This window comes from Hemiscyllium ocellatum, chromosome 1, assembly GCF_020745735.1.
Source record: "Hemiscyllium ocellatum isolate sHemOce1 chromosome 1, sHemOce1.pat.X.cur, whole genome shotgun sequence".
Lineage (NCBI taxonomy): Eukaryota > Metazoa > Chordata > Chondrichthyes > Orectolobiformes > Hemiscylliidae > Hemiscyllium > Hemiscyllium ocellatum.
This window is the reverse complement of record NC_083401.1, coordinates 94,215,258-94,242,459: the sequence shown is the minus strand read 5'-3', so window position 1 is coordinate 94,242,459 and position 27,202 is coordinate 94,215,258. Positions and strand designations below refer to the sequence as shown.

The following is a 27,202-nucleotide window of genomic DNA, read 5'->3' as shown; positions in this document are numbered from 1 at the left end:
ACACCAAATAGGAATTCTCAGTAGGAGTAAAATGAAGACATATTGGAAACATTTATGTGGAAGGTTTCAAGGTCAAAGCAGATTTGACAGAGATGGCAAAACCTTGTGAGTCGAACAGAGTCCTGCAGGAAACAGGGTAGGGGGAAGGTGAAGTCAATGTAGCTATGGGAGTTAGTAGACTTATAATACGTATATTGATAGTATAGCCACACAAAAGGAAAGAGAAGAGGGAGGAAGTCATTCAGAGATTGCATCTATATATAATGAATAAGTTTGGGTAAAGAGATCGGCGATCAAAGCTATAAACAAATGTTTGGGGCAAGGCAGACATACATAGTTAAGAGGATTGACCATTTTTGAGAATCAAAGTTAAATAAGCAACGTGCTGTTTATCACTCTTTGGTTTAGATCCATGTATTGCATTTTACTGTTATTAACGTGATTGATCTCTAATTTGAAGCTATTTTTCAAAACAACAACTATTGGTATACTCATCTTTTACAGAGATTCACAAGGGTCTATTATTTATTTTCCAGAATGAAACCAAGAAACAGTGTAGAGAAATAGAAGACCTCCGTGAGCAGTTAGCTAAGTTCAGGGTTGTAAGTCAGATTTCTCTATTATAAGAAGATGAAAATACAAAAAGGCTGTATAGACAAAATTTAATTGTGACTAATCCCACAAATTAATTATTCTTACTTCTGGTATTAAGTAGACAAAGGTCAAATTATCATCTGAAGTTGTTTAGTGAGAATGTTGTAACATTGTCTTGTTTAAGACATCTAAAGTTATAGAGTCATAGAGATGTACAGCATGGAAGCAGACCTTTCTGTCCAACGTATCCATACCAACCAGGTATCCTAACCTAATCTAGTCCCATTAGCCAGCACTTGGCCCATATTCCTCTAAACCCTTCCATTTCATATACCCCTCCAGATGCCTTTTAAATGTTGCAATTTACCAGCCTCCACCACGTTCTCTGGCAGCACATTGCAAGAGAAAATTTTATATTTAATCTTGCATACTGTTTTATAATTGTCCTATAACTGATCATACTTTAATGTCATGCACTGAATTTTGCTTAACTGGAATTTATATAGCATCTTTAAACAATGAAAAGGCTGAAAACAAAAAAACGCTTTCACAAAAGCGTTATCAACAAATCATCAATCACTGAGCCTGCAAGGAGATATTAAAGCAGATAACCAAAAGCTTAGTCAAAGGCGCAGTTTCTAATAGTGTCTCAAATAAGAGCAGAGGAAGGGCTGCTTAATGTGAGAGTTGCAAACAAAGCTGAGGGCACAGTCATCATTGACAGCTAAATTTAAGGATGCTGAAAAGGTGAAAATTCAAAGAGTTCAGATATCTCGGAGTATTATGGAGCTGGAGGAGCTAACAGCAGTGGGAGGGTGAGCCCATGGAGCAGTTTAAAAACAAGGGTGTACATTTTTAAAATAAATTTTAACCAGGAGCCAACATAGGACAGAGATCAAAGGAGTTGATAAATGAATAGGACGTCAAAATGTAGCAGCAGAGTTTAGGATGAGCCAAGTCTCCAGAGGGTAGGATGTGAAAGGCTGTGCTGAATACATGAGAGTATTTAAATTTAGCGGTAATGAAGACACTGATGAGGGTTTCATCAGCAGGTAAGTTGAGCTATTGTCAGAGTTGGTTGGTTTTACAGAGATGCAGTTTGAGATGTGCAGACATGTGATTGGAAGCTCATTTCAGGGCCAAGTTTAGCACCAAAGATCTAAACAGCCTAGTTCAGCCTCTGATAGAGGAAAGTAAACAAGGAATTAGAAGGGCTAAAAGGGGCCATAAAATATCTTTGGCAAACAGGATTAAGGAAGATCCCAAGGCATTTTAAAGGGTAGGTCGACTCAAAGACAGAAGAGGGAGTTTGTGCGTGGAACCAGAGGAAGTGAAGGAAATCCTGTACGAATATTTTATTAGTAGTCATGAAATAGATGGCTTTGATAGATGGTGAGAGAGGAATGTTGATATTCTGAGGCTTGCCAATATAAAAAAGGAGGAGGCGTTGGGTGTTTTAAAAAGCAGGACATGATGGGATCTATCCCAGGATGCTGAGGGAGGTAGGTGAGGAAATTGCTATGGCTTTATATGAAATCTTTATATCTCTTTAGTCACAGGCAGGGTCCCAAACATTGTAACCAACGTTGTTTCTTTGTTTGAGAAGTGCAATAGAATAATCTTGGAAATTGAAGGCCGTCAGCTTTATGTCAGTGGTAGGGAAATTATTGGAGAAGATTCTTAGGGATAAAAGTTACCCAGATTTGGAAAAAATGGGCCTATTAGTGTTAGGCAACATAGCTTTTGCAGTGAAAGTTGAGTCTCACAAACTTGATTGAAATTTTTGAGAAAGTGACAAAGATGTAAGTCCATATGAACTTTTGCAAGGCCTTTGCACAGCAGGCTGGTTCAAAATGATCTGCGGTAAGCTGTTAAAATGGATGCAGAGCTGGTTTAGTCATAAATCACACAACACCAGGTTATAGTCCAACAGGTTTAATTGGAAGCACTAGCTTTCAGAGCGCCGCTTCTTCAGGTGGTTGTGGAGGACACAATTGTAAGACACAGAATTTATAGCAAATATTTACAGTGTGATGTAACTGAAATTATACATTGAAAAATACCTTGATTGTCTGTTCCAAATCATGGTTTAGTCATAGAAAACAGAGAGTAGCAATGGATGAGTGTTTTACTGACTGGACCACAGATGTTCCATAGGGTTCAGTGCTGGCACCCTGTTGTTTGTAATGATTTGGAAGAGAATATAGTGGCCAGATTAGTAAGTTAACGGATGACACAAAGGTTGGGCGAGCTACAGATAATGGGGAGGATTGCCAGAGGATATAATAGGATATAGATGGCCTGCAGTTGACAGTGTGTTGCTGGAAAAGCACAGCAGGTCAGGCAGCATCCAAGAAACAGGAAAATCAACATTTTGGGCCATAGCCCTTCATCAGGAATGAGACTGGGAGCCTCGGGGGTGGAGAGATACATGGGTAGGGTTGGGGTTGGGGAGAACGTAGCTGAGAGTGAGAGGTGGGATGGAGGTGGGAGTAAAGATTATAGGTCAGAAAGGAGGGCGGAGCGGAGTGGTGGGAAGGAAGATTGACAGGTGCGACAAGTCATGAGGGTGGTGCTGAGCTGGAAGGTTGGAACTGGGGTAAGGTTGGGGGGAGAGGACTTGAGGAAACTGGTGAAACCCACATTGATGTCTTGGGGTTAAAGGGTCCCAAGGCAAAAGATAAGGCGTTCTTCCTCCAGGCATTGGGTGTTGAAGAAGGAGGAGGCCCAGGATTTGCATGTCCTCGGCAAAGTGGGCGGGGGAGTTGTAATATTTGGCCACAGAGCGATGGGGTTGATTGCTGCAGGTATCCCGGAGATGTTCTCTGAGGTGGTGTACGAGAAGGCGTCGGTCTTGCGAATGTAGAGGAGATCGCATCGAGAGCAACGGATACAATGTGACATGTGGAAGTGCAGGTGAAATTTTGATGGATGTGGAAGGCTCCTTTGGGGCCTTGGAGGGAGGTGAGTGGGGAGGTGTGGGTACAGGCTTTGCAATTCCTGCGGTGGTATGGGAAGGTGCCGGGAGGGGAGGGTGGCTTGTTAAGGGGCATGGACCTGACCAGGTTGTCGCGGAGGGAATGGTGTTTGTGGAAAGCAGATAGGAGTGGGAGAGAAATATGTCCCTGGTGGTGGGGTCCACTGTTGGCGGAAATGTTGGCGGATGAAGCGATTTATGCAGAGGTTGGTGGGGTGGAAGTGGGGGGGGTTCTGTCCTTGTCGTGGTTGGGGGGGTGGGGTTCGAGGACGGAGGTGCAGGACGTGGGTGTGATGTATTGGAGGGTATCTTCAGCCACTTGGGAGGGAAAGTTTCGATCTTTAAAGAAGGAGGCCATCTGGTGTGTTCTTTAATGGAGCCGGTCCTCCTGGGAGCAGATGCAATGGAGGCGGAGGAATTGGGAATACGGGATAGCATTTTTGCATGAGGTAGAATGGAAGGAGGTGTAATCCAGGTAGCTGTGGGAGTTGGTGGGTTTGTAAAAAATGTCAGTGTTGAGTCGGTTACCGTGGATGGAGAGGGAGAGGTCTAGGAAGGAGAGGGAGGTGTGTCAGAGATAGTCTAAGTGAATTTGAGGTTGGGGTGGAATGTGTTGGTGAAGTTGATTAACTATTCGACCTCCTCGTGAGAGCATGAGGTGGCGCTGATGCAGTCATCAGTGGAGCGGAGGAAAAGGCGGGGAGTGGTGCCAGTGTAATTCTGGAAGATGAACCTTTCCACATAACAGACAATGAGACAGGCGTAGCTGGGGCCCCATGCAGGCAGCCATGGCTACCCTTTTCATCTGGAGGAAATGGGAGGATTGGAAGGATGAGGACCAGTTTGGCCAAACGATTAAGAGTGTCAGCGGAAGGGTACTGGTGGGGATGTCGGGAGAGGAAGAAACTGAGGGCTTGGAGGCCCTGGTCATGGCGGATGGAAGTGTAGAGGGGACTGCATGTCTATAGTGAAGATGAGGCGTTGGGGGCCAGGGGAGTGGAAGTCTTGAAGGAAGTGGAGGGCATGGGTGGTGTCCCACCCATGTATGTGGGGAGTTCCTACACCGGGTGGGGGGGGGGGCGCGGGGGGGGGGGGGGGGGAGGTGGATAGGACAGTATCAACTTAGTGGGGCTAGGACAGGAGCAGGCTGAGATGATGGGTCGGCTGGGATATTCAGGCAAATGAATTTTGGGTGGGAGGTAGAATCGGGTGGTGCAGGGTACCCAAACCTTGGGTAGAAGGTGCATTGGGTGGTGAAGGGTTCCTAAAATGTAGACTCAGGCGGTGCGGGGTTCCCAAATGGTAGAACTGTCTCCTGTTCCATAGCCTGCAGACTTGGCCTGCGAAACAGCAGACAAAATGTAACCTGGACAAGCGCCAGGTGGTGCATAGTGGAAAACTTAATGCAAGAGGAACGTATACAGTGAATGACAGAATCTTTAGTAGCATCAATATACAAGTGATCTAGGCATACAGGTCCACAGTTCACTGAAATGGATAACGTCAAGGAGCATGTGGCATGCTTGCCTTCATCGGTTGGGGCATACGTATAAAAACTGGCAAGTCATGTTACAGCTGTAATGAACTTCAATTACAAAACTGATCAGAGACAAAAGGTTTTTCGTTTTGAAAGACATCATGTGCTGCCGCAGTCTTTGTGGGCAGAAGAGCCTGTTCCTGTGCTGTTCTTTGTTGTTTAGTTCCCAGGTGGAAGACTAGAGTCAGAGCTAGGGAAGGGATTTTGCTTCTGGGACTGAAGACAATAGCATCACTCTTGCCAATGTTTAAGTTAAGGAATTTTGTGTTCATCTGGTACTGCTGTAACAAAATTGACGAGGTGGGGCAATGGGGGGGGAGGTGTCAAGCAATCTGGTGGTGAGGTAGAACTAGCTACTTTCAGAGTATCTATGGAAATTGTTGCCAGCTTTCTGGATGATGTCGTCAAGATGAGAAATAGGAAGGGACTAAGAATAGATTGTTGGAAAACATACGGTAATGTGCAAAGCAGGAATATAAGCAGCTGTTTCTGGTTATTCTGTATATGATCAGATAAGAATGGAATCATGTGGACTCAACTCTAATTTCCATTAGTGCAATAAACAGTGACTCAGGTACAACTTCCCTACTCTCAAATTCCAAAATCGTAACACATATCTGTTTGCCACTCAGTACTTAGGGACATTGACTGCAAAGGCATATAAGCACTTGTCCCATTTTTCAGTTGTAATGCAATGGCTGTATTCATTGTATTGCTAGCTGCTGCTTTATGAACTGTACAAAAGTATAAATCTTACAAATGCAAAGTTTACATGCTATGCCCTGTCCCTCCACCATCATCCTCTCCGCACCTAGGTCTCCCTCTGTGTAGTGTCCACATAACTGTCACCACTGCCTTGCCTAGACTGGTTTGATTCTCTCTTTGTCTCTCCACATTTCACCAAAAGACGACACAGCATTGAGGTACTTGAGGTTTTGACTCATTTACTGAACATTCTTCTTTAATTAAAGAGGACATCTTCGTCACCACTTGTCTCAACTCAAATTTTGATTGGTCTACTATGACTGAAATGTCGATTCTCCTGCTCCTCAGATACTGCCTGATCAGCTGTGCTGTTCCAGCGCATCACTCTTCGATTCTGCTCTATTAGTCAATCCTTTTTATATTTTTCACAGCTTCTCATGGGCTCTGATTGAGCACCCACATTTTATTAGGTATACGTTTTCACACAATCCCCTCCAGAACCAATTCTTATCACCCATCCATTTTTTATCCCAGTACTTAGATGTGATTTTGTTTCTTTTTGCTCAAGCACCACTGACTGCTTTGCTGAAGAAGCTCATCCTTGAATGTAAATGCCCTAATCACTATTCCTTCTATATTTATCTTATTGTGCTTAACTCTGCCATGATTCCCAATTCCAATCCCTTAACCCAATCTCTCCTTTACGTACAACATCATGAAACTCAATCAGCTTAATATTTCACCACGTCTCCTCAACAAGCTATCTCACCAAGACTGTCCTATGGTCCCACTCCTACTTTACCCAGCACAGCTAGTGGATCTCTGGCAATGGCGGCTTTTTCCATTAAGTCACAGTTAGCTTCAGAGTGCTGCAAAGGTTCATCCTTAGTCTCACTTTCCTGATTTGCGCATTGCCTATTAAAACACCTGGTAGTCTCTGCACGAACACACTCTCGTCTTTCTCTCCACAATTTAACTATCTGTTTAATAGCAAGTTACAGGTAAAAACTTCCCCCATTTGAACATTGGGAGGCCCAAAGCCACTGCATTCTGCTTTCACCTCAAATACAGTACTCTTTAAACTGATGACATTCTCTGAGGCTGCAAATAGACTCTGTACTGTTTAAGTAAAGGGGACATGAGATAGAGTTGGCAAATAGAATTAAGGAGAATCCAAAGGGTTTTTACAAATATAATAAGGACAAAAGGGTAACTAGGGAGAGAATAGGGCCACTCAAAGATCAGCAAGGTGGCCTTTGTGTGGAGCCACAGAAAATGGGGGAGATACTAAATGAATATTTTGCATCAGTATTTACTGTGGCAAAGGATATGGAAGATATAGACTGTAGGGAAAATTTCCAGGTTACAGAGGAGGAAGTGCTGAATGTCTTGAAATGGTTAAAGGTGGATCAATCCCCAGGGCCTGATCAGGTGTACCCGAAAACTCTGTGGGAAGCGAGAGAAGTGATTGCTGGGCCTCTTGCTAAGATATTTAGCATGGCGGCACAGTGGTTAGCACTGCTGCCTCACAGCGCCAGAGACCCGGGTTCAATTCCCGACTCAGGCGACTGGCTGTGTGGAATTTGCACATTCTCCCCGTGTCTGCGTGGGTTTCCTCCGGGTGCTCCGGTTTCCTCCCACAGTCCAAAGATGTGCAGTTCAGGTGAATTGGCCATGCTAAATTGCCCGTAGTCTTAGGTAAAAGGGGTAAATGTAGGGGAATGGGTGGGTTGCACTTCAGCGGGTCAGTGTGGACTTGTTGGGCCGAAGGGCCTGTTTCCACACTGTAAGTAATCTAATCTAATCTAATATTTGTATCATCGATTGTCACATGTGGGGTGCCAGAAGACTGGAGGTTGGCAAACGTGCCATTGTTAAAGAAGAGTGGTAAAGACAAGCCAGGGAACTATAGACCAGTGAGCCTGACCTCAGTGGTGGGCAAGTTGTTGGAGGGAATCCTGAGGGACAGGATGTACATGTATTTGGAAAAGCAAGGACTGATTAGGGATAGTCAACATGGCTTTGTGCGTGGGAAATCATGTCTCACAAATTTGATTGAGGTTTTTGAAGATGTAACGAGGAAGATTGATGAGGGCAGAGCAGTAGATGTGATGTATATGGACTTCAGTGAGGTGTTTGACAAGGTTCCCCATGGGAAACTGATTAGCAAGGTTAGGTCTCATGGAATAAAGGGAGAAATAGCCATTTGGATACAGAACTGGCTCAAAGGTGGAAGACAGAGGGTGGAGGTGGAGGGTTGTTTTTCAGACTGAAGGCCTGTGACCAGTGGAGTGCCACAAGGATCGGTGCTGGGTCCTCTACTTTTTGTCATTTACATAAATGATTTGGATGCAAGCATAAGAGTTACAGTTAGTAAGTTTGCAGATGACACCAAAATTGGAGGTGTAGTGAACAGCGAAGAGGGTTACCTCAGATTACAACAGGATCTGGACCAGATGGGCCAATGGGCTGAGAAGTGGCAGATGGAGTTTAATTCAGATAAATGCATTTTGGGAGAGCAAATCTTAGCAGGACTTATTCACTTAATGTTAAGGTCCTAGGGAGTGTTGCTGAGCAAAGAGACCTTGGAGTGCAGATTCATAGCTCCTTCAAAGTGGAGTCGCAGGTAGATAGGATAGTGAAGAAGGCGTTTGGTATGCTTTCCTTTATTGGTCAGAGTATTGAGTACAGGAGTTGGGAGGTCATGTTGTGGCTGTACAGGACATTGATTAGGCCACTGTTGGAATATTGTGTGCAGTTCTGGTCTCCTTCCTATCAGGAAGATGTTAGATTAGATTACTTACAGTGTGGAAACAGGCCCTTCGGGCCAACAAGTCCACACCGACCCGCCAAAGCGCAACCCACCCATACCCCTACATTACCCCTTACCCAACACTACGGGCAATTTAGCATGGCCAATTCACCTGACCCGCACATCTTTGGACTGTGGGAGGAAACCGGAGCACCCGGAGGAAACCCACGCAGACACGAGGAGAACATGCAAACTCCACACAGTCAGTCGCCTGAGTCGGGAATTGAACCCGGGTCTCAGGCGCTGTGAGGCAGCAGTGCTAACCACTGTGCCACCGTGCCGCCCACATGTTGTGAGACTTGAAAGGGTCCAGAAAAGATTTACAAGGATGTTGCCAGGGTTGGAGGATTTGTGCTGTAGGGAGAGGCTGAACAGGCTGGGGCTGTTTTCCCTGGAGCGTCAGAGGCTGAGGGGTGACCTTACAGAGGTTTACAAAATTATGAGGGGCATGGATAGGGTAAATAGTTAAAGTCATATCCCTAGGGTTGGGGAGTCCAGAACTAGAGGGCATAGGTTTTGGGTGAGAGGGGAAAGATATAAAAGAGACCTAAGGGGCAACTTTTTCACGCAGAGGATGGTACGTGTATGGAATGAGCTGCCAGAGGATGTGGTGGAGGCTGGTACAATTGCAACATTTAAGAGGCATTTGGATGGGTTTATGAATAGGAAGGGTTTCGAGGGATATGGGCTGGGTGCTGGCAGGTGGGATTGGATTGGGTTGGGATATCTGGTCGGCATGGACGGGTTGGACCAAAGGGTCTTTCCATGCTGTACGTCTCTATGACTCTAAATGATGTACTCAATGTACAACTAAATCCAAGCTCTATATCTTGTGTTATCACCGCAATTACAGAACAACCTCGGTTATCCGAACAAGATCTGAAGGTCCCATAAAAGCATCATCTGTTATCTGAACAATCAGTTATCCAAACAAAATACTCCCCACCCGTCTCTTTTCGATAATCAAGGTTGTTTTGACCACCATGACATTTGCAATCTCCAGCCTTTCATTTCCACTTATTCAAAAACTTTCTCTGCTGTAAAATTTGACTTCACAAAGGCCAAATCACCCTTTACGAAACCTCTCAAAACTCAGCCTCTTGTCTAGTTTACTTCTATTTTTACCACACAGTCATACAGCACAGAAGAGGCTTTTGGCCCATGTAGACTGCGCTAACCTATCTATACTGGTCTAACTGTCCAACACTTGGCCCACAGACCTGGGCGGCACGGTGGCACAGTGGTTAGCACTGCTGCCTCACAGCGCCTGTCGACCCGGGTTCAATTCCCGACTCAGGTGACTGACTGTGTGGAGTTTGCACGTTCTCCCCGTGTCTGCGTGGGTTTCCTCCGGGTGCTCCGGTTTCCTCCCACAGTCCAAAGATGTGCGGGTCAGGTGAATTGGCCAAGCTAAATTGCCCGTAGTGTTAGGTAAGGGGTAAATGTAGGGGTATGGGTGGGTTGCGCTTCGGCGGGTCGGTGTGGACTTGTTGGGCCGAAGGGCCTGTTTCCACACTGTAAGTCTAATCTAATCTAAACCTGAATGATATAACATTTCAAGTGTTCATCCATTGTACTTATTAAAAGTTGCAATGTTTGCTGCCTCAACAACCTCCCCAGTGCATTCAAGATTCCCAGCAAGTATGAGTGAAAACAATTTTCCTGAAATCCCTTACAAGTGTCTTGCACTTCATCTTAAAAGTATGCCTCCTTGTATTGATCTTTCAACTAAAGGGCACAGCTTCTTTTTATCCGCCATCTCTATGCTCTCTGATCTTGTACATCTCAACAAGTCCCCTATTTGCCTTCTCTGCTCCAAAGAAAACAATCTGAGGCTATCCAACCTCTCTTCATAGCTAAAATGCTCCAACATAAGCAAAGTCTTGATGAATATCCTCTACACTATTCCAGTGCATTCACTTCCTTCCTGTTGTGTAGTGACCATAATTGCACACAGTTCTCCAGCTTTGGCTCAACCAGAGTTTGATACAGCTCCAATGTAACTTCCATTCTCTTTATAATCTATGCCATGACTGATGCCACATCTTATACGCCTCCTTAATTCCCCATGCCTTCTGGAAACTGTGGACACTCCAAAATCCCTCTGTTCCTCTAAGCTTCCTAGTATCCTGCCATTCATTAAGTACTCTCTTGTCTTATTACTTCTTCTAAAGTGCATCACCTCACCTTTTTCAGAGTTAAATTCCATCTGCCACTGATCTGACCAATCTGTCTTTATTCTCCTGTAACCCAAGACCTCCTTCCTCACTATAACTCACCCAAAAGTTGTGTCATCTATAAAATTACTTGTCATTCACCCACATTTTCATAAGTTTGTCATGAACAATAACAACTCAGCACGAATCCCCATGGTACGCTACTGGCCGCACAAATAGCCTTCTACCACCATCCTCGACTCCAACTACTAAGCCATTGCCATCTAATGTATCAAATCCAGAATCATAATTTGCAAGTCCTCGCATCACTTCAATCACAAATTAACTCCGAATGCCCCCCACACTAACTTTCACAGCCATCTCAAGATTTTGATCTCCCCTCCCTTTATTTAACCTTAGGTGGCAGAAACCTCACATTCTCATCATGTTCTCAAACTCATTAGTTCAGTTTGTTGACTTGATTATGGATCTTTCGCCAATGGTTGACAAAAAGGATGTAATTGCCCAATTTGTCAAGGAACACGAAGAATGGCATTACTAAAAATTAAGTAATCTACCTCCATCCTTGCAGGATGAAATTAAGAAGCAGCACAAAGAACTGGAAGGATTTGAAGAAACAATTGCCAGACTGACCAAAGTAAGTCCCTTTTTTCATTTGTAACGCATGTTATTTTAGGATTGGGAGAATCTTAAATTCTGAATTTGATATCTGTTCTGAATATATAATTTTAATTGGCTGAATATTGTACTTGAAAATATTTGGGAGGATGCAGAAAAGATTGAATAGTTCTAGGACTGACTAACTTCGTTGTGAAAATAGATTGGAGAAATTAAGACATTTTTCTGAGAGAAAAGAAGACTTAGGGGAGATTTGATAAAGGCATTCAAATTCACGATGTGTTTCAATAAAGGTGGATAGAGAGAAGCTTCCACTCATGAAAGGATCAAGAATAAGAGGGCACAGCTTTGAAGTATTTTGTGAAAGAAGCAGAAATGACATGAGGAAAATCTTTCTCATGTAACTTGTGTTTAAGTTCTCGAATGTACACTGCCAGAGGATTTAATGGAAGTAAGTTTAATTAAAGCTTTCAGAAGAGAGTTAGACAATTATCTGAAAGTCATTAGAAACCTTACACTGTGGAAGCACGCCTTTCGGCCCGTCAAGTCCAAATCGGTCCTCCAAAAAGTACCTCACTCAGACCCACCCCCTCCACTCTATCCCTGTAACCCTAAAAGTCCCATGGCTAATCCACCTAGCCTGCACATCCCCAGACAGTAAGGGCGATTTAGCATGGCCAATACACTTAACCTGTACATCTTTGGAAAGCAGCTGGAAGAAACTCACGCAGACAGGGGGAGAATGTGCACACTCCATTCAGACAGTTGCAGGAGGATGAAATTGAACCCAGGTCTCCGGCATTGTGAGGCACTAGCTAACCACTAATCACTATGCCACCCAAGATGATTTGCCTGGTTATTGGGCGATATCAGAGGAAAGATAGTAGGTGAATTGCTCTTTCAAAGTCAAGGCAGACACAACAGGCTCAATGACCTCCTTCTGTGCAGTAAAACAATCTGGCACTGTTATATACTCAGGAAGGAATCGTTGAAGGTTCTGGAACTTAGGACGTGCTAACAGTTAGCAGTAAGTGATGAAAATTGAATATTATTTACTTATAATTGGCTTGTGGTACCTCTGAACATCCTTCATCTATTTTCAGGACATGTTATGTTGCTGCTTTCTGTGTCATAACACTATTTCTGTTTATACTAACTCTCCACAATGGTTGTAAAGACATTAATTCACCGACTCCCTTAGGCTCTGTTGCATGCACTCTGTTCAGATTTTGAGCCTGCCTTCGTATTAACTTCCTCAACCTATCATGACTATCTTGACTGGAAATGTTCAATGGAAGCTATGATTACAGCTCTAGATGTTACAAAACATATCTGTTGTAATGTGGACACAGGAAATTAAAATGGATCAGCTGCCAAAGATGGAAAATTTGTACAGATATTGTGTTTTCAGTAATCCAAAGATTTGTTATTCTTTGACCACTTGTTATTTTATTGGCTTTAAAGATGTTTTCTCAGCAGATCATTAGCACCTGGAGTTTTCCACCTCGAGAACAATGGAGTGGGTCCTGTAAATATATTCAAGGGTTGAGTTTTGATCTATAAGGGAGTTGAGGGTAATAGCTCAGAGGGGGCATGTGGGGAATGCAGGAAAGTGGAACTAAGGACGCAATTAAATCAGCCATGATCTTACTGAATGACGGAGGAAGCTCAGAGGGCAAGATGGACTATTCCTGTTAACTTTTTAAAAACTTGCTCTCTGCAAAAATCTACAGTATATCGAAAAAAATCTTGCTTTTGTGACTGTAAACATTGCATTTTTGTTACATGTAATGGATCATAAATTTCTATATTCATATTTGTAACATGATTTTGCTGATATGAACTAAGCAGTCTGTTGACACCAATCATTGGAGAAAGCAGTTGCACCAACATGCTGAGCATATAGAGTAAAGTGTAATTAACTTGGAGTGGGCAAAGTCATCATTTATAGTTACATAGCAAATGTACTGGCTAATACTACTTTATTTACTACATCTATGGTAACTAAGCTGCTATAATGATACATTTCAAGATGTACTTGGTCAAATATTAGCATTAGTTCATAAAAATCTAACAATAGTGACAACTTTAACATAAATATATTACAGAGTCTTTATTTTCAATAACTTGCATTTATTTGAAGACTTGAACACTGCAAAACATTCCATGGCACTTTACAGGAATGTTACCAAACAAGTGTGACACTTATACTAATAAAAGTAATGTTACAGCAGATGACCGGAGGCTTGGAAAAAGGGGGTAGCTTTTAAGGTGCATTTTCAAAGAGAAAAGAGAAGCTGAAAGATAAAATTCTAGAATTCAGGCCCTTGGCAGTTTGGCACCATGGCCTCCAATAGTAAGACAATTAAAATTGAAAATGTGCAGGAGATCAGATTTGGAGGAGTGTGGTTAAAATGAGAAGCTTGTTATCACAAGGAATAATCGTGGTGAACAGTGTAAATCCATTTAAGGGAAAAGTAGTAGAGTCATGGAGATGTACAGCATGGAAACACACCCTTCGGTCCAACCTGTCCATGCCGACCAGATATCCCAACCCAATCTAGTCCCACCTTCCAGCACCCGGCCCATATCCCTCCAAATCCTTCCTATTCATATATCCATCCAAATGCCTCTTAAATGCTGCAATTGTACCAGCCTCCACCACATCCTCTGGTGGAGGATGGCTCATTCCATACACTTACCACCCTCTGCATGAAAAGTTGCCCTGTAGGTCTCTTTTATATCTTTCCCCTCTCGCCCTAAACCTATGCCCTCCAGTTCTGGACTCCCCGACCCTAGGGAAAAGGCTTTGTCTATTTACCCTATCCATGCCCCTCATAATTTTGTAAACCTCTACAAGGTCACCCCTCAGCCTCTGACGCTCCAAGGGAAACAGCCTGTGTTCAGCCTCTCCCTATAGCAACATCCTTGTAAATCTTTTCTGAACCCTTTCAAGTTTTACAACATCTTTCAAATAGGAAGGAGACCAGAATTGCATGCAGTATTCCAACAGTGGCCTAACCAATGTCCTGTATAGCTGCAATATGACCTCCCAACTCCTGTACTCAATACTGTGACCAATAAAGGAAAACATGCCAAACACCACCTTCACTATCCTATCTATCTACGACTCCACTTTCAAGGAGCTATGAACCTGCACTCCAAGGTCTTTATGTTCAGCAACACTCCCAAGGACCTTACCATTAAGTGTATACGTGCTGCTAAGATTTGCTTTCCCAAAATGCAGCACCTCGTATTTATCTGAATTAAACTCTATCTGCCACTTCTCAGCCCATTGACCCATCTGGTCCAGATCCTGTTGTAATCTGAGGTAACCCTCTTTGCTGTCCACTACACCTCCAATTTTGGTGTCATCTGCAAGCTTACTAACTGTACCTCTTATGCTCGCATCCAAATCATTTATGTAAATGACAAAAAGTAGAGGACCCAGCACCGATCCTTTTGGCACTCACTAGTCACAAGCCTCCTGTCTGAAAAACAACCCTCCACCACCACCACCCTCTGTCTTCTACCTTTGAGCCAGTCTGTATCCAAATGGCTAGTTCTCTCTGTATTCCATGAGATCTAACCTTGCTAATCAGTCTCCCATGGGGAACCTTGTCGAATGCCTTACTGAAGTCCAAGTAGATCACATCTACTGCTCTGCCCTCATCAATCTTCTGTTACTTCCACAAAAAACTCAATCAAGTTTGTGAGACATGATTTCCCATGCACAAAGCCATGTTGACTATCCCTAATCAGTCCTTGCCTTTCCAAATGCATGTACATCCTGTCTCTCAGGATTCCCTCCAACAACTTGCCCACCACTGACATCAGGCTCACTGGTCTATAGTTCCCTGGCTTGTCATTACCACCCTTCTTAAACAGTGGCACCACGTTAGCCAACCTCCAGTCTTCCGGCACCTCACCTGTGACTCTTGATAATACAAATATCTCAGCAATGGAAACAGCATTGACTTCCCTAGCTTCCCACAGAGTTCTCGGGTACACCTAATCAGGTCCTGGGGATTTATCCACCTTAACTTGTTTCAAGACATCCAGTACTTCCTCCTCTGTAATCTGGATATTTTGCAGGATGTCACCATCTATTTCCCTAGTCTATATCTTCCATATCCTTTTTCACAGTAAATACTGATGCAAAATACTCATTTAGTATTTTCCCCACTTTCTGTGGCTCTACACAAAGGCTGCCTTGCTGATCTTTGAGGGGCTCTATTCTCTCCCTAATTACCCTTTTGTCCTTAATGTGTTTGTAAAAACTCTTTGGATTCTCCTTAATTCTATTTGTCAAGGTTATCTCATGTCCCCTTTTTGCTCTTCTGATTTCCCTCTTAAGTATACTCCTACTTCCTTTATACTCTTCTAAGGATTCACTCGATCTAACAAATGAAGAAAAGATTAGAAAAATATGCTGATGAGGTAGTATGAAGAAAAGTGGAACTTATTTAGAAAGGTTTCATTGGTTTGGGTGACACTGGCAATCTCAGCATTTGTTGCCCTTGAGCTGAATGGCTTGTTAGGCTATTTTAGAAGGTAGTTAAAAGTCCATCCTTGCTGTGGATCTAGAGTAACATCTAGCCCAAACTAGATAAGTTAGATTTCTTCCCTGAAGTACATTAATAAATCATGGGGGTTTTATGACAACTGGCAGTAGTCTGTTTTATGGCATCATGATACTATTTTGTTGTGGGTGAATGACCACAAGTTACCTTTAATTTGGCTTCTTATTTAGAAATTGCACAGACAATCAAGTAATGTAGCAACCAAATATTAGAGCCCTCAAGTAAGCAGGTATAACCCTGAAACCCAACTTAGATACTACCTGATTAATGGTGAAATCTGTCCATGATCAACAATGATCTGTCTCTGGGAGGAATTTCCAGGGTTTGGTCCTTTTGCAGTGTTGTTCTTCGAAGTTCTATCGTTGAGTTCTTCTGATGTTCGAATCTTAGACAGACTTTCATTTTTCAGGTGATATATTGATGATTTCTTTAGAGTGCTTTCATTCCAGTTACTGTAAGTCTGAAGCTGGCTTCCTTCTCAAAAGAAATTTCTTTGTTTCTAGTTACTTTTGACCTGAAATGTCATTCGAAGACACAGCTTCCCTGTGATTAACTCCTTAAATTCTTCTGCAGGCTAATCACTTGTCCATGTGGCAATAAAGCATCCAGTTTATCAAGGAGGTGTCAAAGCAGTTTTGTTTATGCAATCTCGGCAAGACCTGGCTAATTGCTTGAGTCTCTGCGTAACAGCCTATCTTTGTTTCTGAACAGTTTTTTCCAGACAGAGTCATTGCTATGTGTAAAAGTTTATCATTTGTCAATTCATTTAGTCCATGAACAGTTATTAAAAATCTGAAGTCTTTCATATCACAATTTTGATTCTTCATTTTAACCGATTAGTTTCACTTCAATTCCACTGTGTCCCCAGAGCACTAGCCTAGGTCTTTTAGTTGCTCAGTGACATTATCACTGGCTGGGCTGGGTTTTGTTCAGAGTAGTTTGTAATGTTAAATGAAAGTGAAAATTGCCATAGTGTCAGACGACCAAAGGCTGCTCTCTCCTGAGAGAGATACAACTGAGTTTAAACTGAAGGTCACTATGCGTTAGGTGAGGTGCAAGTTAGCCTCTTCCCTTCTGTAAGGTAGCTGTTGTAACTTTGGGTAGATCTGTCTTTTTTTCTGGATGCTTGATTTCACTAGGGAGTTCTGTGACAAGGGTATCCATTACCACCTTTGTTCAATAGTCAACTTAACTAGCTTTGCATGGACATACCAGTCTATATTGTACAGTTCTGGATTCAAAGAGTTTAGAATTCAGAAGTGATTAACAAACAGCTGTGATACCTCTCTATAATTATCTTATACTTTTCTTCACTCTCACTCTCATTCTCATTGTCTTTCTTAACCTTTTCTATCTGCCCTAGATTATATGTTGCTTTCAAAACCCTACCTGTTCTTTTAACCTTTCTAGTTTACATTATTTGGCTCCCTAAACGTAATTATCTGTTGTCCCTCTCTCTACACTCAAGATTTTCTCTCCCCTCGTTTACTAGTTTAAATCCTTAATTGCTCTGTTCAGGTCCTTATGAAGAAATTGGTTTTACTGAAACCAACCCAGCTTGGCTGTCTCCTTACTTCCAGGCATCTTGTCAATATCCTGAATCTGAAAAAGTCTCTTCTTCTATCACTTCGACCACCTGCTGTGATTTGACTAATCTGTTTTCACTCCACTGAACTAGCGTAATAATCCTGAGTTTACTGTCCTATTTTTAGTCACACCTAATTTCTCAAAGATCCTTTGCAACACACACCACAATCTTGCTTATTTTTATACTAGTAGTACAGTTGACCTCATGTTGCTGTCAGGTTTTTTTTCCCTGAAGCATCTTAACCAATTCCTTGTCATCATAATTCAATGCCTTCATTGTGTCACACTAATCATCTAAGGAACAAAATGTGTAATATTAGTGGGTATGAAAAAATGTTAGTCATAATTTTTATGTTTAATTGATCTTTTAATATGAGTTGATACTAAAACACCATTTTGATAATCTTTCATTCTCTGGTTCTACTGAACTATTCCAGGTTTGCTCTGGCAATTTACAAGGTATTCAGCTTCTTGAATTAATTGGTACCTTGTAACTTGCTGTCAGCCAACTCCAAAACTATATTTATTACAAGGGTCTCTGAATCATTTCACTGCATGGCAGTATAGTTCATTGATGTTTTCTTCACTGAAAGAAAGAACTTGGTGTATGTTTGCTGCTATTACCACAATTATTCACCATTTTAGGAAGTAGCACAGGCCCGAGTCACCAAGCACATTGATAATATCTTGTTAATGATGAATATAGGGTTTTATTGATGCCAGTAACAGATTATAAGGGAAATGGGGCAAATATTACCTCTTTTGGTGAGTAAGGCCCAAATCTTATGGATTCTAAAAGCTGAAAGAGGCACTTAGAGTCATAGAGATGTACAGTGCAGAAAAAGACCCTTCAGTCCAACTCATCTGCGCTGACCAGATATCCTAAATTAATCTATTTGCATTTGCCAGCACTTGGCCCATATTCCTCTCAACCCTTCCTATTCATATATCCAAACAGATGCCTTTTAAATGTTGTAAATTTACCAGCCTCCACCACCTTCTCTGGCAGTTCATTCCATACATGCATCACCCTTTGCGTGAAAGAGTTGCCACTTAGGTGCCTTTTAAATCTTTCGCCTCTCTTCATAAACCTATGCCCAGTATTTCTGCACTCCCCCCACCCCAGGGAAAAGACCTCGTCTATTTACCCTATCCATGCCCCTCATGATTTGATAAACTTCTATAAGGTCATCCCTCAGCCTCTTGACGCTCCAGGGAAAATATCCCAAGTCTATTCAACCTCGAATTCTGACAACATCCTTGTAAATCTTTTCTGAACCAACATCCTTCCTATAGGAGGGAGATCAGAATTACACGCACTGTTCCAAAAGTGGCCTAACCAATGTCCTGTACAACTGCAGTATGACCTCCCAACTCCTATACTCACTGGTCTGACCAATAAAGGAAAGCATACCATATGCTTTTTTCACTGTCCTATCTACCTTCAACTCCACTTTCAAAAAACTATGAACCTGCATTCCAAGGTCTCTTTGTTCAGCAATACTCCCCAGGACCTTGCCAATAATGGTATAAGTCCTGCCCTGATTTGCCTTTTCAAAATGCAGTTCCTCACATTTTCCTAAATTAAACTCCATTTGCCACTCCTTGGCTCATTAGCCCATCTGATCAAGATCCTGTTGCACTCTGAGATAACCTTCTTTGCTGTCCACAACACCTATAATTTTGGCATTATCTGCAAACTTACTAACCATACCTCTTAAGTTCACATCCAAATCATTTATATAAATGATGAAAAGCAGTGGACCCAGCATCGATCCTTTTTGCACATCACTGGTCACAGGCCTCCAGTCTAAAAAGCAACCCTTAACCACCACCCTCTGACTCGTATCTTCAAGCCAGTTCTGTATCCAAATGGCTAGTTCTCCCTGTATTCCATGAGATCTAACCTTGCTAACTTATAATGGAAGGTATGGGGTCTCATTGAAGCATTACCCATCTCGAGTCAAACAAGTATTCAAAATTTCCTCTCTGTGAAGTAATCCTGTAGCAAGTATGTAATGACCAATTGCGGCTGGGACTTTCTTCAGCTAAAGTCTATATCTTGGGAGAATTACTACAATAAAGCTAAGTGTGAATATGTTAACATTAATTTGCGGAGGGTATTTTCACAGCATTATAATTATAACAGTCTAATGAATGCTCTCATGAAATATTTGATATTTCTTACTAATTACTACATTTTAAATTATTTCCCAAACATATAATTACAATACTGTTTCTAGGAACTTACTGCAACACATGCTGACAACAACAAGCTTCAAGAAGATTTACAATGTAAAGTGGAAGAAAGTGAAACTCTCAGCGATTTGTTAAATCAAGTAAAACAGGATAAACAAAGGCTGATTGAAAGAGTTGATAAACAAGTAGCAACAGGTAATCGATGATCTGCCATGAAACAAATGTAATATTTCTGTACATCTGATTTGGAAATATGCATTCTTTCCTGAATTTCTGCAATCACGAAATACTAGTTTTTTTCAGTTAGATGTAGTAGTTGATTTTAATCTAGTTCATTTTCATAGAAATTGCTTTGCTGTATTGAATGTATATAGGCATAGTGTTGACTGAAAATTAACTGAGTTGTCCCTGTAATAGCATGAAATTTGTTGTTTATGACCTTAAAAAACATTTACATCGTAACTTGAATTTAGTATTGTACTCATCTCATGAAGCTATAGCTAATATGAAAGCTATCTTTTGGTACTACTCTGAAATTAACATTTTCACTCTTTTATAGTATTAAATACCTTACAAATTCTGGTGTAATATAGCAATAATCTGTACTTGTTTAATCTCTGTACTTCAATTACATTATGAAAAATGGACACAAAATCAATCTTTTCATCTTGCACTCATCAAAACTGGAATGTAAGAAACCAGACTTGGATAGGGAACACCAGTATATATAGCATAATAAGAGGGTGCTCATTGGTTGGACTCTTGTTGACTTGCAGATACAATTGTATTTGTTAACTGTCAATATTTGCTAACTGACCTACCTCCAAACAGGTAAGTAGACTTTGATCGTCCAAGCATTGCTGGGAGGGATGCAACAAGAGTTGGCAGTTATTGTAACCCTTTCTCAGTGGAAAAGGTGCAGTTATGCACAAATCTCTTTCGCCTATGCCGAACAGGGAACTGTATGTGAATACATGCAGTACTACCTAGTACTGAAAGCCTGCTTGATGATCCTGAATTAATGTCCAGTATGTTTTTCTTTGGATAACCCTGGAAGGGGAGTGTCTCAACAATTTAAGTAAGGTAAATCTAGCCATTTCATGCTGTTATTTTGTAGTGAACACACCATTCATATTCTTTGCTAACGAGATGCTGCCATAAACCAAAAAGACATTCTGCCATCACACAATGAGTTAACGTGGCATATAACTTTCAGTGCCAACGAGAATCCAGGTCCACAAGCTGTATGTCTCAACAACTAATAGATTGCATCGAACAACATGTCCTTCTGACTGTGCATAACAGCTGGGCTGAACATAGTGTCCAGAAATAGATATGATTTATTAAATAATCCAGAATTTAGGGTTGAAATATTAGAGATTTGGCAGTTGAATGTTTGGCCACCAATGCTGAAACAACTAAAATTTGCCATGCGCAAGGTGCCAGAACTGAAGAATTCAGGGATCTCAATGGATGGTTGAGCTGGAGTAGGTTGCAGGGAATGGGAATGAGAAGACCCTGAACTTGAAAACAAGGTTGAGAATCTTTAAATTAATCTTTTGTTTATTCGGGAGCTAATTTAGGCTGATGAGGACTGTGGTGATGGGTGAATGGTACTTTTTTGAGAATTGGCGTAGGGCAGTAAAGATTTGGATGAGCACAGGTCTATTTGGCGTGCAAAATGAGAGGCCAGCCCAGAAAGCACTGAAACAGTCATGCCTTGATGTAACATGATGTAACACAGCAAATTTGCTAAGACAGGATAGCAGTTGGCAATATTACAATGTTGGAATTGGGCAGTCTTCGTAATGGAGTTGATTTGTGGTCAAAAACACAATGCCTTACAGTTGAAAATGGTAACATTCAGCTTCGATTGACCAGGCGAGGATTGGAAATGGTGGTCAGGAAGCAAGGTTTTCGGTAAGCATGAAAATTCAATACTTTTGAACTTCCCAGTATTTAATTAGAAATAATTTTATTTGTCCGGTTCTAACTCTTGAATCTGTGTGTGACAAATCAGACAAATAGGGAAGAAAATCTTGGCTGCGAATATCAGTTACATTTATCAGCGAAGTGTCACCTGTGTTATCATGTACAACTATAGAACTTGACTCCAATTGGCTCGTCTACTTGCCCGAGCTCCCATACCAGCATTTATCAGACCACACCTGATGTCTAATGCACTTCAAGGCGTCCCTAATCACATTGTGACTTCCTTCTGAACAACTGAGACGTGGCAGATTTTTTTTGTTTTCATTTCAAAGCAAAATCAAGTTCTGCCCACATGACATTGAATTAAAGAGGATAAAAGTAAATGAAAAGGGATAGGTGATGAGAGGAGAAAACTGTTTCGGGAAATTTTAAAAAGTAGCAAAGACAGAAGTACAAAAGCAGCAAGAAATATATATTTTCTAGAACTTTTTAAAAATTATGGATGAAGTGCTGGAGCAATAGCACATTGGGGATTACTCTAGGAATAGTGATTACAATTCTGTAAGTTTTAGAATACACATGGACAAAGATGAGAGTGGTTCTAAAGGAAGAGTGCTAAGTTGGGGGAATGCCAACTATACCAACATTCGGCAGGAGCTGGGGAATATGGATTGGGAGCAGTTGTTTGAAGGTAAATCTGCATTTGGTATGTGGGAGGCTTTTAAAAAGGTGTTGATTAAAGTGCAGGACAGCCATGTCCCTGTGAAAATGAAGGATAGATACGGCAAGATTAGGGAACCGTGGATCACAGGTGAAATTGTAAGACCAGCTAAGAGGAAAAAGAAAGTATACATAAGGTCTAAGCGATTGAAGAATAGATGAAGCTTTGGAAAAATATCAGGAAAGTAGGAACAATCTGAAATGAGGAATTAAGAGGGCTAAAAGGGGTCATGAAATATCTTCAGTAAGCACAGTTAAGGAAAATCCCAAAGACGTTTTTTCATATACAGAGGAACCTCGATTACCCAAACGAGATGGGCGGGCGCTATTTCATTCAGATAATTGATTATTTGGTTAATTGATTTCCTCTGGGGGTCGGAGTTTTCTGTGAAGTCTGCTCCCCATTTAGGAGACAAGGAAAAAGCACAATGTGTGTGAGACACCACGCCCCTGCCCGCCACCAACCCCGTCTGTTCTCACCCCCAACCCCGTCAGCTCCCACTCCTCGCCCCGCCCACCCCCAACCCTGTCTGCTCCCACTCCGACCTCCACCCACCCCAACTCCATCCACTCCCTCCTTGCCCCCGCCCGCTCCCATGTCACTCCGCTGCCCACCCCCAACCCCATCCACCCCAACCCCGTCTACTCCCATCCTGCGCACCCTCCTGCCTCCAACCCCGTATGCCCATCCAACACTGCCTCCCCATCCGCCCACAACCTTGCTCTTCCAACCCACTGTCTGACCCCCACCCCCAGCAGACCCACCCCTCCGTCCACTCCCATCTCCGGGGAAATCGGACAGTACACCAACTGTAAGACTGCTGCTGCATTTGTGGGATAAGTCTCCAGATAGAGAGAGAGAGAACGCGCATGCACAGACATACATACATAGACACACACGCATTGTTTTGACGAGTTCCTACTTTGCCCTGTACAGGACAATGTTGGAGAGATTATCTGGGGAAGGGGGGGTATTTAGGGTTCACCCATGTGTAGAACTCTAAGGATGGTGTGGGGAGAGAGAGAGAGAGAAGGCGGGAGATCAATCATTTAGAGACTGTTCCTGGACTGTCTAAGACTGTTCTCGGCAGCATTTCAGTGAGCCGAGTTCACTTTTAATCATTGTACTTGTAAACAAAAGACGCAATTAGGGTTGAAACAACTCTTTGACGTAATGTTTCTGTCGGTACCTTGAGATAATCTTCGGGTCATCAGATATTCGGATAGTCAAGGTTTCTCTGTATAAGGAGCAAGAGGGTAACGAGAGAAAGGGTTGGCCCACTCAAAGACAAAGGACGAAAGTTATGCGTGGAATCAGAGAAAATGGGTGAGATTCTTAACGAGTACTTTGCATCAGTATTCACCGAGGAGAGAGACTTGGCAGTTATTGAGATTTGGGATAGATGTTTGATAACTCTCGGTCAAGTCTGCATAAGGAGGGAGGAAGTGTTGGATATTCTAAAAGTCCTTAAGGTGGACAAGTCGCCAGGTCCGGATGGGATCCACCTCAGATTACTGAGGGAAGCGAGAGAGGAAATAGCTAGGGCCTTAACGTATATTTGCAGCGTCCTTGAACACGGGTGAGGTCCCTGAGGACTGGAGGATTGCTAATGTTGTCCCCTTGTTTAAGAAGGGTAGCAGGGATGATCCAGGTAATTATAGACCGGTGAGCCTGACGTCAGCGGTAGGGAAGCTGCTGGAAAAGCTACTGATGGATAGGATCTATTCCCATTTGGAAGAAAATAGGCTGGTCAGTGATAGGCAACATGGTTTTGTGTGGGAAGGTCATGTCTTACCAATTTAATAGAATTGTTTGAGGAAATGACAAAGTTGATTGATGAGAGAAGGGTTGTAGATGTCATATACATGGACTTCCAGTAAAGCATTTGATAAGGTTCCCCATGGTAGGCTGATGGAGAAAGTGAAGTCGCATAGCTGGATTGATAAAGAACTGGCTGGGCAACAGGAGACAGAGTAGTAGTGGAAAAGAGTTTCTCAAAATAGAGTATTGTGACCAGTGGTGTTCCAGAGGGATCCATGTTGGGACCACTGTTGTTTGTGTTATACGTAAATGATCTGGAGGAAGGTACAGGTGGTCTTATTAGCAAGTTTTCAGACGACACTAAGATTGGTGGAGTAGCAAATTGTGAAGGGGACTGTTAGAGAATGCAGCAGAATATAGATAGATTGGAGAGTTGGACTGAGAAATGGCAGATGGAGTTCAATCCTGGTAAATGAGAAGTGATGCATTTTGGAAGATCCAGTTCAAGAGCAAACTGGAAATGGAAACATCCTGGATAAAATTAACATACAGAGAGATCTGGGTGTTCAGGTCCATTGTACCCTGAAGAGGACAACACAGATCAATAGAATGGTCAAGAAGGCATAAGGCATGCTTTCCTTCATTGGACGGGGTATTGTGTATATGAGTTTGGCAGGTCATGTTACGATTGATAAGACTTTGGTTTGGCCACATTTGAAATACTGCATACAGTTCTGATTGCCTCATTACCAAAAAGATGTGGATGCTTTGGAGAGGGTACAGAGGAGATTCACCAGGATGTGACCTGGTATGGAGGGTGCTAGCTATAAAGGGAGATTGAGTAGATTAGGATTATTTTCATTAGAAAGACAGTGGTTGAGGGGGGGTCATGATTAAGTTCTACAAAATCAGGAGGGATATAGACAGGATGGATAGCAAGAAGCTTTTTCCTTGAGTGGGGGACTCAGTTGCTAGAGGTGATGAGTTCAACGTGAGAGGGGAAAAGTTTCAGGGAGATATGCGTGGAAAGTTAATTACGCAGAGGCTGGTGTCTGTCTGAAATGTGTTGCCAGTGGAGGTAATAGAGGTGGGCATGACAGCATCATTCAAGATGTATCTAGACAAATACATGAATGGGCAGGAAGCAGAGGCGAACAAATCCTCAGAAAATAGGTGACAGGTTTAGAGAGAGGATCTAGATCAGCACAGGCTTGGAGGGCTGAAGGGGTGTGTTCCTGTGCTGTAATTTTCTTTGTTCTTTGATATGTCTCTCTTTGGCCTCTTGTAAAAATATAACAACATTTCTTTTGAAGAGACCTTGCAGTGATGATAGTTCCCTTCCAAACTTATCAAAACCCATAGCTTCTGTATTTCAAGCAAAGTAAAGACGTAGCGTATAGACAAAAGGCCAGACCTGAAACCAGTATGGCCGCATTACTTGCTGACATCAGTGGCTCACTGGAGACATATCTCTTGTTCTTAAAAAGTATTGATCTTCAAAATCCATGAGCAAGTGACTAATCCGAAAGTAACTTTGCTTTGAATGAAACACACAAAGAGCATTAAAAATGAAGTGCAGCTGCATGGCAGCTAAGACCAGTTAACTCACTATGGTAACCTAGTTTTTATACAGAGGCTCACAGGGAAGCTAGATTTTAATTGCTCTCAACAGTAACTTTGCAGGGAGAGAGAATATGAATTGATGAGGATAACAGATCTGAGTCTACTCATTACTGCAAATGATTTTAATCTTTGTCGTGGATGTCAGTGTTGTATTCAGGAGGAGATGCAAGTTTGTAAGTCTGGGGAGAAATGTAACTAAGAGGATGAAAAACAGAGATCCAGTAGTGCTTTGGCGATGAAGATGATCTATAATTCAGTCAAAAATTATGAAGCATTTAAACAAATCCTTTTTGCTGAAGGTATATTGAAAAAGAAAGAATTTAACCTTAAGGGTTCATGGGTAAGACAAATTGTCAAAAAATTTGTAAGAAAATATTTTTAGCATAAATATATTCGGTTCCCAGTGAAAGATCCCAGATGACAGACATTATATATTAGGTGGTCAGATTCTTTTGTATGGGCAGTCTTCTGGTTTTGTCATGTTCTGTTAATTGTAGGTGGTGGTTTAACCTTGTGCAGATCAAGATTTAAATCATTCTTGAAAAAGAGTTTGTGGAATGGGGAGGTGGAAACAGATGATAGGACGAGATTATATTATCCTACAACCGAGGATTATTGCCCGATATTCCTCATGATGCATGATATTTAATTTAGAGTTATTGCTTTGTGAAAGAGGATGCTGCGAGTAGTTGGTATTGAACAAATGGAAATCTCTAATATAATGAACTCTCTCTTAATAAGTCCTTTACATGACAAAAAATATACTCTCAATAATTTCTTCTTTGGCTACAGCTTTGTACAAAAGCAAGAGATATTAATCAACAAATATCATGAGAAAAAAAGAGCATGTTGTCCTTGTGCAACATCCTCAAAGACCCCAATGGGGGAATAGTCTTCACAAGCATCAATTTTAAGTGACAGGCATTCTATCTTGAAGTCTGTCAACAATCATGAGTTAGAATGATAAAATGAGGCTATGATATGTAGGATTATCTCCAACAGATGATATTTACTCATGGCCAGTAGCTAGGTTGGGGCATAGCACACCCCCTCCACTTCACATCCAATCTTTGTTCTACATTTATTCCTATGGTAATTTGGGGGAAACGAGAAGAAAATATGGTGTGTTATTGGAATATTTGAAATGTATTCAGTTTTAATGTATGTTATCCTGGCCATCAACAACTGTTATATCAGTTCTGAATGTGAACAAAAAAAATTGCATTTGTATATTTGAAGTAGTTTGTTTTAGTTTTGAAGTAATTCATGCATATTAAAATACCAAAGAATTAATCAGATCTGATGGTGTCTGCAGTCTTCTTGTTGCTTTCTAATTTCTTGCTTTGGTTAATTTGGCTTTTTATGTTTTCAATAAT

At 41.9% G+C, this 27,202-nt stretch overlaps 1 protein-coding gene across 4 annotated transcripts in view; it reads left to right on the top strand.

The window, feature by feature from the left end:
* The window catches only part of cep135 (centrosomal protein 135), a 137,223-nt gene that overhangs the window by 58,480 nt on the left and 51,541 nt on the right, over window positions 1–27,202 (top strand). For all 4 annotated transcript variants that reach the window (XM_060830705.1, XM_060830698.1, XM_060830712.1 and 1 more), the window contains 2 exons: window positions 11,374–11,439; window positions 19,834–19,984. In XM_060830705.1, coding sequence (XP_060686688.1) covers window positions 11,374–11,439; window positions 19,834–19,984 — 217 coding nt within the window. The remainder of the gene's footprint in view (window positions 1–11,373; window positions 11,440–19,833; window positions 19,985–27,202) is intronic.